Source organism: Terrapene carolina, unplaced genomic scaffold (assembly GCF_002925995.2).
Source record: "Terrapene carolina triunguis isolate 2854851 unplaced genomic scaffold, T_m_triunguis-2.0 Scaffold194, whole genome shotgun sequence".
In the NCBI taxonomy this organism is placed as follows: Eukaryota; Metazoa; Chordata; order Testudines; family Emydidae; genus Terrapene; species Terrapene triunguis.
Genome location: NW_020664545.1, coordinates 4,035,149 through 4,045,864, shown reverse-complemented (window position 1 = coordinate 4,045,864; position 10,716 = coordinate 4,035,149). Strand labels below are relative to the sequence as shown.

Here is a 10,716-nt window from a genome sequence, read left to right as displayed (position 1 = left end):
GGGGGGGGGGGGGGGGGGGGGGGGGGGGGGTGGCCCCCCCCCCCCCCGGCTGCCCCTGGCCACGAGCTGGCGGCTGACGCCATCCTGAGTCCTCGCGCATCTCACCAGGGGGAGGGGGTTTCCCCTCCACGTGCTGCCCCCCCCCCCCCCCAAGCCGGTCCCGCGCCTGCCCGGGGGCCTGGCGGCTGCAGGTGCTTCGCGCCGCGGCCCAAGGTCACAGGGGCTCCCTGCCCGCTCCGAAGCGGGAGCCTTTGCTCCCTCCTCCAGGCCGCGAAGCGAAGCGTCCGCGGAGCCCCATTTCCGTGGGCCCGGGAGCATCCCATGTGGGGAGAGGGGGGCGGGGATCGCAGCCTCGTAGGGCCCCTTGTCTGAGAGTGCTTGCCAGCCCAGCCGGGGCCCAGCCAGGGGGTCCGCACAGACGTACCGCGAAGCGGGTCTCATGGGACCAGAGCAACTGCGGCAGCCCTGCACCTCGCTTGTCCTCACCTTGATGTTGCCGAGGAAGATGCAAAATCCGCTGACCGTCTCACCCCAGGGCAAGGAGTCCCTGACTCATCGGGCTTTGCCCACATCGTTTTCCCCCTTGTGTCGGGAGGTGCCCGCTGAGGCTGAACCATACATCTACATCTACCCCTCCAAGACTGGCAGGACAAAGACGGAAACAGAGAGTCTTTTTATCTTCCCTCTGCTTCCCTACTAGAGACGGGAACCTTGTACTGTGCCTCTGGTCTTTTAACCTTCCCTTCCACTGACAGGCTTCCACAGATCCGCTTCACATTAGGCATCTTGAATGGCTGAATTTAAAAAAAGAAAAGTTCCCCTTGCTTTAAAGGCCTTCTGGGGACTTTGGCTATTTCAAATAGATAATGCCATATATGGCTCCCCATGGATTTAAGATTGCATTTGATATAATTTTCCATACACACTGCTCAAACATTTTGCAATATTAAGACTCGCAAGACAGTGGACGGTGCATGGGAGAATTGACAGAAAACTATAGAGTATTTTTACACAACACTGGTTGCCAAGTGTTTTGTTGTAGTGAAATGTAGCAACAGTCGACGGTGAATTTTTCCACCATGATAAACTGTTCATCCTTGTAAAAACTAAAATATACATAAAATCATAAACTAAAACCTTCGACGACATTGTCCAGGACTATACTCCTAGAATGGTTCATCTATTGTGTCCCTCTGTGTTTAAGTTCTGAACTAGCTCAGAAGTACAAGAGATGTAATAGTACTGAATACCTTGAAAATAACTTGTCTCAGTGAATGGTGTTTGCCCCTTGGGTTTATGTTTATTGCATTTGCCTGTTCTGAAAGTATTATTTTTGTGTCCTGAGCCCCAATTACTGTTGAAACTAATTTCTGAAATGCCCTCCCATGGGAGGGCATTGACAGCTGCATTTCTCAAAGTGACTAATTTGTTGCTCTGGAGTAACATGTTTAAAACAGGCTTATAAATACTGGGCAAAATATTATGTTAACTCACATTCTGGGCAATGGGCTTGTTGTGGATTGCAAATTGCTCATAATTTCACTCCCTGAGTTTATATTTAGGTGTGGAAGGATCAGATTTTAGTTGGTAAAAAACAATAATCATTAATTTCTTTATCCACTCAAAAATACTTAGAAGGGAAAGGTGAAAAAAATAGGATATGTTGCAGTTTTAGACAACTTACTATGATGTCAAGTCTGTTTGGCAGTCAACTAGAAATTAATCTTAAGAAATAAAAATTGTATTTTGGAAGCTGTTATAAATCTTCTGTGGCTGCCTAATTGACTAGAGTATGAGTCTTACCTTCTAATGCAAAAATGTAAGTTGATAACATTTTTTTAAAAGCTTAGAAACAAAATATGTGGGAGTAATTGAACTGTCAGCATTAACTTAAAAAAAGAACATTCCAAGCTTGTTGAACTACACCTCTACCCCGATATAACGCTGTCCTCGGGAGCCAAAAAAATCTCACCGCTTTATAGATGAAACGGCGTTATATCGAACTTGCTTTGATCCGCCGGAGTGCGCAGTCTCTCTCCTCTCCTCCTCCCTCCCCCTCCGAGCGCTGCTTTACCGTATTATATCCGAATTCATGTTATATCGGGGTATAGGTGTAATTTGTATAGTGGGGAATATTGAATTGACAGATACTAGAAAGAAAAAAGTTTTCATATTTTTGATCACTTGTGTTTCCAGTAGGCTAACTGCTAAAGTTGATATGTGATTATCACTCTGAAGAAACAGTTTTAAATATTTATGGTATTACAATGTGTAAAATTATTAAAAAAAAATAAGATCTGAAAGATGTTCTGGGTCTGCTGGACTCAAAACATCTAATTTGAGAGATAATGCCTGAGAATGGAGTAGTAGAGTGCTTCTCCTGCCTTTTGATTATTCCGTCTGACATGGCTTCTGTTTTCAAATCTCTTTGCTGCTCCTTGTGTCTTGAGATTTATTACTTTCGCTACCTAGACTTCATGCTTACTGCCAAATATTACAGTTCTGACATTCATGGAAGCCTGGTAAACTCATATAATAAAATAAGACTTTGATTAGTTCACTGTCTTCCCGCTGTATTGAGAAATAGGGTAATGGTAATGAAGGGAGGGGAATTTGTGCCATACAGCACATGGAATTTTAGTTTTGTAAATTTGGGATTTGTGGTTGAAAATATTTAATACCTGAGTATATAGTCTCATACTGCTATGAGCCCCTAAGACTCGTTCTCTCTCGACTACTGGTGAAACCTGCTTCTTTTATTTCATACCATATTGGTTATGATTGCCTATATAATTGAAGGGAAAACGACATGAGATTCCAAGGCAAATCACCTAGGTGATACATTATACACATAAGGGCTGTAATCCTTTGCACTAGCTGGGGCACATAGAGATTTTATGGATACTATTCACTGCAGTTACTACTTAAACTACTGTGTGCCAAAGAAAATGGTGTACTCCTGGAGGACTCTGTAGCCTACTGAAACTACATTGAAAACAGCTGATGTATTCATCAGCGAGGATATTAATTGGAGATTTAGTTTAATAAGTGTCTTTGTTATAGTTAATTCAAAACTTTCACGTTGTTGAAAGTTTCAATTGTTGTGTAATATTTCTGGGCATAGTTAACACATTGACTCCAGAGGTGGGATGGAGCTGCTTTGCATGTCATATATTCCTCCTCCACTTGTATTGTCCCATGCAAACTACTCTGGGATGAGGTGAAGCATGCAAAATTTCAGAATGATCTGCTTTGTTTGAGAGAAGTTAACTTCAGCCTTACTATGGGTTGATTACAGCAGCTCCATAATATCAGTTGTTATATATAGCTTTGTGAAAACATTGATTTTTGTGAGTGAGAGAGAAGTACACTTGCACAATACTTGAACTGATGGCAAGAGTTTACTAACTACCTGTCCTTAAGTGTTTGTACAAGCAAAGCTGTAAATGGCCAAGCCTCAGCTTGTGTAAGACTCATGAGAACAGGTTGATGATGGTATAAGCTAAATGTTGCAAGATGAGCAATCCTCTTGCACTGTCCTTTCTTAAATATTTTGCTTCTGTCAGCTTTCCTTTATATTGTGCCTGTATCCTTGTTTTAGGCAGGTGGGTTGGTTAAATAGGGTTTACTTTTGCTCAGTATATTAGAATCCATCCATCGCAGAGCTGAAGGCTAAGATTGTCTTGGCTTTTGCCATTCTATAGTATGCATATAAATAGAAGTGCTCTATTTACATACAGCTGCTGTAGTTGACCTTAGACAACCCTTCTTTTTTGTTTGAATATTTGTCTGTGAAGTAGCTAGAAATAATTTATAATGGAGTTGGAAGGTTTCAATGGTCATTATCGAGAAGGGGAACTCCCTGCAGTCAAACAACTAGATGGTCTGTCAGAAACCCACAGATGGCATATTTTTTTTTTATATTTGATAACCTGACATAGAATAGTTGTATGTGGCAGATGAAGAGCGTATTGCTAATCCAGAGTCCTTGGTTTAAAACTAAAGCTAAAATCGTTGCCTTTTTTATTTATAATAAAATTTAATTGTGAATATTTTGTTATACACAAAACTACCTGATTTATTTAAAAAAAATCTTTGTGTGGTTCCTATTAGGCATTATTAGAAACTTTGTTTTCACAGAATAGGTACAGCATAGGAAGAAGCAGTGAAGGCTCTCTTTTGGGGGGACCAGATCTAAGGAAGAGTGCAGTTCTCATCTTGGCCACTTTGGTGAGACTGCTAGCAAAACTGTTTTTGTATCTGCTTATGGGCAATTGGATGGAAAGAAATTTGCTTCACTCAGATAACCAAATGGACCATCTGGTGGTAGGCTTTAAAACCTTATCCAAACCAAAAAATGGCATGTTACTCGAAACTATTGTCAGCAATGTGTGGGTTCCTTTGAACTGATGCTGCAAACATTTCAATGCCTAGAGACAGGACAAAACCATTTTTAGCACCATTGTGGAAAACATTCTCAACATGTAAGCCTAGTTTAATAGTATCTTCCAGGAAATCTCCCTCTGTTGCGCACTACTGTGGGTGCAGCTTCACTGGTGGTGGTAAATGGTGGGCGTGCCCAGGCATTTTTACTTTTGTATCATTTAGACCAGCTTTCGGCAGAGTTGGGTTATATGGCAGTTAAAACACTGAAGCCCTGTATACACTGGTATCACTGGTGAGGATATGGTAATGATCATTCCCCCAAAACAATTTAAGTGTGGATGTAGTCAGTGTTTTTGTAAGAGTGCTGAAAATTGTCCTTTGTACACTGATAGTCGTTTTCTGGACTGGTTCATGTGAACCCACTGACAACTGTTCTCAGCAGCAAATCAGTTTTCTAGTGCAGATAAGGCTTATGTCATTGCTGATCTGGTCCATCTACGAACCAGTGACTTAGAGGTGAAATCCCTGATCCATCTAGGCAAATTTTAAAATACTATTTAATAAGATTAAAATTTGTACAATGTGTTAATTATTTTTAGACTCTGGAAACCTAAATTCTTAAAGCATTTTTATTTACTATCATTTGCTGAGCAGCTGAAGTAAGCTTGAGATGTCTTGGAACAAGTTGGTGTAATGTGTGTTTTAAAAGAAATGCAAGAAAAATTAAAATTACAGCTCCTGGAATCAAATTTTAGCTCCTGAGGCTTGACTGCAGCCTTTTTCTAAACTGCCATACCTCCCTGGAGCTCCTAGCTCAAGTGAACAAGTGAAATCTATGCTACCACTACTAATCTTCTTCTGTACAGCAGAATTATCCAAAATTCCGGATGATTAATTACTACTGCACTCACAACTCGGTAAATTAGCAACAGCTAAGCTGACTGGTGCCTTATGGCAGCCATTGTTAGGGAGTAGCTATTTGTTTAATAGAGCCAGTTTCTTCTGCATAAAGCAGGTGAGAGGAAGTTGCAACATTTTCTCATAGGGTAAAGTAGCTCTTTTTTTTTTATCTACGGGCTGAGAATGGGAAAAATACAAATGAAACTTTCTCCTCTCATTGGGAGACACTTCTTTCTGACTTCAGCTGAGCTATACACTGCACTATAGCAAAGTGGAAAACAAAAACAATAGATCATTTCCTCTTTTCTCTGGAGAAAGATCATGAAAACAGGACATTTTCTTACGAAGTAGACCGCCCTGTCATATTAGTGTAAACTCAGTTACTTACTAAAATATAACAGGTGGACCTTTAAGATGCTGGTTCTGAGTAAGGGCCAAATGTTGGGATGGCCTTAAGTTAGCTTTTAATTATGGGATGCACTTTTTGTATATGTAGGGTTTTTTTTAAATGCTAAAATTGATATGCATGTGCATACAGTTGCAAATCAGGTAGTCCAGCGTCTGTGCACAAATAGAAATTTTGGGGCATGCTGTAACATGGAGAACTTGTGGGTACCGATTTAGATGCTGTTTCTGAAAACTTGCCCTTGACCTAGATTTCTGCTACATTTTAGTTTAAGAATTGGTAATTTTTTATAGTCTTAGTGTTTTGGTCCATAACTTCCTGATATACAACAGGCATGAGACTGTCCTCACTTGTTACTTTTAAACTGTATCATAAGGTGACATTGTAGGTATGGTTTCTCAGTTCAGTATTAAGGAGTTTTCTGGTGGTTGATCTCAATCCTGGAAGTCAGTGCTCCAAAGTTCATTTTTTAATTCAGTGTCTGACTTTCATGACTGTGGCCCGGTCACTTCTGTTTCACATTTTTCAAATCACAGGTGGATTAATAACTATTAAACACCTTGATGAACTCAGATGAAAGGCATTGTATGAATACATATGTCACTGTCATGCCTCTTGTCTTTGTAACAAAACTACAAATTCTGACCAACCAGCATACCTAAGCAATGCATTTTGATTGGTTTTCAAAGCTACCTATTGTGACAATTTTACTAAAACTAAATACTATAGTTTAGTATTCCAGATGTTCAGTGCACGAAATGAAACTTGACCTGCTGTGTTCTGTTTTTAAAGTGGGGAGCACACAATTTAATGTTTGCCATTTGGTTTCAACTGCAGCAAAAATATTTTTCATAAGTTAGTTAAAATGGGCTTGTCTTCTTTACCTAGTGCCTGAAGGTTCCTAGGAAACGCCTTCTTATTACATCACAATCTTTTTTGAATGTCACATTTCATATAAACTTATTTTTGGAAACTAAAATAATTTAAGAACTTACTAATGAGTCTGAGAGTCATTAATTTCAAGTAATTTTTTTAAAAAAAAAACACCCATCATTTCTAAAGTAGGATCAAACAAAACATGATGTGCTGACTGCACAGCAAAGTTTACAGAATTACTAGACTATGTATTTTCCTTGTGGGAAAGGCCTTGGCATTCTGTTCTGTTACCGTGAAGCAGAAATCTTTGCTATTGATTTTATGTGGAAGGTGCTCCAATACTATGGTAATGGGTAGCAGTATATAAGATAGTTTTATGCTATGGTAAGAGCCTGTTAGGAGAAGACTCTCTTCAGATACAACCAAATTAGCATAAATTTCCACTTTTATTTGGTATCTTGCGTTGTTTCTTCAAGCAGAGAGACTACCATACAAAAATGGTGCAGTCTGCAGTCTTAGGGCTGGTCTATACTTACCGGGTAGTTCGATGGCTGGGGATCGAAGTTCCGGGTTTGATTTATCGCGTCTGGTCTGGACGCGATAAATCGAACCAGGAAGTGCTCGCCGTCGACTGCGGTACTCCAGCTCAACGAGAGGAGTACCGCGGAGTCGACGGGGAGCCTGCCTGCCGCGTGTGGACCGCGTCTGAACCGCGGTAAGTTCGAAGTAAGGTATGTCGAATTCAGCTACGTTATTCACATAGCTGAATTTGCGTACCTTACTTCGACTTGGGGGGTAAGTGTAGACCAAGCCTTAGACTGCAAATCATTAATTTTGTGTTTCAAAAATTAGCTACAGAAGGATCTTTTTGTAGCCTGACTGTCAGGACTTTGTAACTAGCGGAGCCTAACTTCACTGCTCTTTAGTTTTCACCGCAGTTAACAAACAACTTGACCGAGATGCTGTCAGGTTAGATTTTTCCCTAGAATGATGTCGCTATTGTGAAAATGAGCTTTCCAAGACCTAAAGACCAAACAATAGAAATGTTTCCCTGTTTTTTATGCCAATATACATTTAAAAACTAAACTTTCCCCTGCAGTTTTTAACCTGAATTTTGTAGTTACTTTTCCTTTCACTTTCATTTATTAACTAGAATCTGACAGTAACCAAAAATGAATCTGACTTGTCTTCCAAGATAAGTGAAGTAGTAACATATAAGTAGCGAATAAATAATTACTTTTAATGTTTTGTTTGCTATGTAAGAGTTTCTTTTTATGGATTTTTGGGTTTGACTTTGTCTCTTTCTGATTTTTGGGAGCCCAAAGACAAGTGGGTGTAATTCACCTAAAGGACCAATTCCAGCTCTTTGATTTGAGAGTGGGGGGAAATTCAAATGTTGTTCTCTAAGTTTATAATTAGGTCAAAGGAAAAGCGGTATACAGAAGTTCCAGGAGATTGGAATTAATGATGCCTGAATTTTTCATTATTGCATCTAGTTCAACATGCTTTAAAGTGAAGCATATGTCTTTTAGTCATGATTCCCATTGAGCTTTTACCATATGGCACACAAGAGAAATTTGCTATACCATTTCCCTGTGTGTACGCATTTATTGCTTGACATTTGGAAGTTGGTACAAGATAACTTTAGTAATTGAGGTGGAATAAATTTTCATACACCAGTAGTTTTAAAGATAGTCCCTTGAAGAAGGAAAGGTAAAGTGAAGTACATTAGAGAACTTGGGAAATCTGCTATAACATTTATTCTTACAAAGGGGATTCAGGGACTGCAGTATTTGCAGTGTTTACATATCCCATTGGATACTCAACAGATGATTTTAATAACTGTAATCTAGTTGGGTTGTTGTTTATCCTTCTTAACAATTTTGTATGTTGTGTTCAACATTCAGTGTTTAATGGGTTTATTAAAACAGTCACACTGGTGTTCTCTGAGCTTATTCTCAGAGGGTCCATGCAAGATCCTACAAACTACTTCAAACCCTTAACTCGGGAATAAAATGATGAGTAGGTCCTTGCTCGTACTCTCTGAACCATGGGGATTTTCACAACATGAACAACCCCACTTGGTCCCAAAAAGTAGATAAGTAAAGATATTTGGTGTTGTCTTCTTTCTTCTGGATATTTTAATGTTGTTAGACGTATATTTTCTTTTATGAATGTCAAAGCTATAGATGTTTGATTTGACTTCTGCTTTTCTGGCATATTTCCTATCTGCTATTTCAAATGAGAATAAAATATATTCTTGGTATAAACGTGCAATCCTATACCCGTGGGATGCAGAAGAAATAATACTTCAGTGTTTTTAAATCCATCACTATACTAACAGTATGTAACATACCTGAAGATAATCTTGAAATAAAAATGGAAACTTAAAAGCAAAGGAGAAATGGATCTTCAGTGAGTAACAGGCCTTGAGTTCTTCAAAGTATGCTAAAATACTACATTAGCTAGATGAAAGCACAACAGGTTGTGTATGTTATTACTTAAAATAAATGCATCATGTTTGATTCAGACCTCAGACTTTAACCACAATATGTTGTTTGAATTACAGAAAGTTGTTTGTGGGTGGCCTAGACTGGAGTACAACACAAGGTAAGTTATGTATTCTACAGCCATTATACCAAAACATTACAAAGGACAAAACTTTATACCTCATACTTTCTTATAAAGTAATATAGTAGTAACATCTCTAGAAAATTGAGTCTTTACTACTAATCTTCGATTTTGTTGTTTTTAATGAATGACAGTAATAGAATTCCCGTAAAGAAACTTTAAATTTACGTTTCTCTCCTGACTGTGTTGTTCATCTTTACATTATGTCACTTTCATATCTCCTGGACAAGGATATGGGGAAATTTTATATTCCCTGGTTATGTTGGTTGATATTAGGAAAAGTTGGTTTTGATATCCCTTAAAGTGCTGACTCAGAAATAGCTGATCTGTTTTGAAAATTAATTTACTGCACTATTTTCTTCCATCTGCCTGAGTGGAGTTAAAACAATGAGCATCTTCTGTTTTCAGATACATGGCTAGTATATCCTCTTTAAATGATACAAATCATCAGATGCGAGGTTTTAGCAAGTGCATATTAGAAGATTTAGACATGTCAGTTTTACTAAAAGTTAAACTCTTTAATAGCTGGTTCTGCTTAATACCATATTTTTTAACAGAAACTCTCCGTAGCTACTTTTCCCAATATGGAGAAGTTGTAGACTGCGTAATAATGAAAGATAAAACAACAAACCAATCTCGAGGGTTTGGATTTGTCAAATTTAAAGATCCCAACTGCGTGGGAACAGTACTGGCCAGCAGACCACATACATTAGATGGCCGAAATGTAAGTTTACCTGTCACTTTGGTTTTAACTATTTAGAATATGACTAGGTCTTTAATATTTTTTTAAAATTGGTGAATTTAAAAGTAATTTGGGTGGTGGTTGACATATGAATAATTCAAGCTATGTTTAATTCAATGACTGTTCCTTCCAAAATGTGTAATCTGGGGGTAACTTTTATCAGAAGTGTTAAGTTTAGAGAATGGCATCCACAGGCGCTTTGAATGCATTTATTAGAGCAAAATATTCTGCACACTTAGAACTGACCAATTTGGAACTTGTTACAGATTGATCCAAAGCCATGTACACCTCGGGGAATGCAACCAGAAAGAACACGGCCAAAGGAGGGATGGGTAAGGAGAGATCCTTAAAGTATGCTGATAGATATATTCTAAGGTCTTTCTGGCTAGCAGCCTGCACTCTTCAGCCTGTACGCATCATGAATATCATGTTGGTATTTCTCTCAGTTCCTGATCATCTTACGTAAATTTTAGAAAGCTCTTTTACCTGCTTGGAACTGAGGGAGAAATGCAGAAGTGTTGGCGTAAAACACAGTAAGCAGTTGGTATTAAGGCCAGATGCCTTCTTAATTAAAGCTGACTACATTTTATATTATGGTGTGTGAAGGAGTTTACTTTCATACATGCTGCTTCAACAGAATTTTAGTTCTAACAGCCAAGTGTTTTTTTCATAGGGGTGCAGCTCTCATTGGAATTGTTGGTTATGCTACTAGGTCTTTTGTTCAAAGATTCTTGTGGTTTTAACTGACATTGTGACACATCTACTGATTGCTGCT

General features: G+C 38.8%; 1 protein-coding gene across 6 annotated transcripts in view; it reads left to right on the top strand.

Moving 5' to 3' along the window:
- Window positions 1-10,716, top strand: part of DAZAP1 (DAZ associated protein 1) — a 41,405-nt gene that overhangs the window by 378 nt on the left and 30,311 nt on the right. For all 6 annotated transcript variants that reach the window (XM_024210212.1, XM_024210207.3, XM_024210206.3 and 3 more), the window contains exons 2-4: window positions 9,138-9,178; window positions 9,757-9,923; window positions 10,208-10,273. In XM_024210212.1, the coding sequence (XP_024065980.1) occupies window positions 9,138-9,178; window positions 9,757-9,923; window positions 10,208-10,273 (274 nt within the window). The remainder of the gene's footprint in view (window positions 1-9,137; window positions 9,179-9,756; window positions 9,924-10,207; window positions 10,274-10,716) is intronic.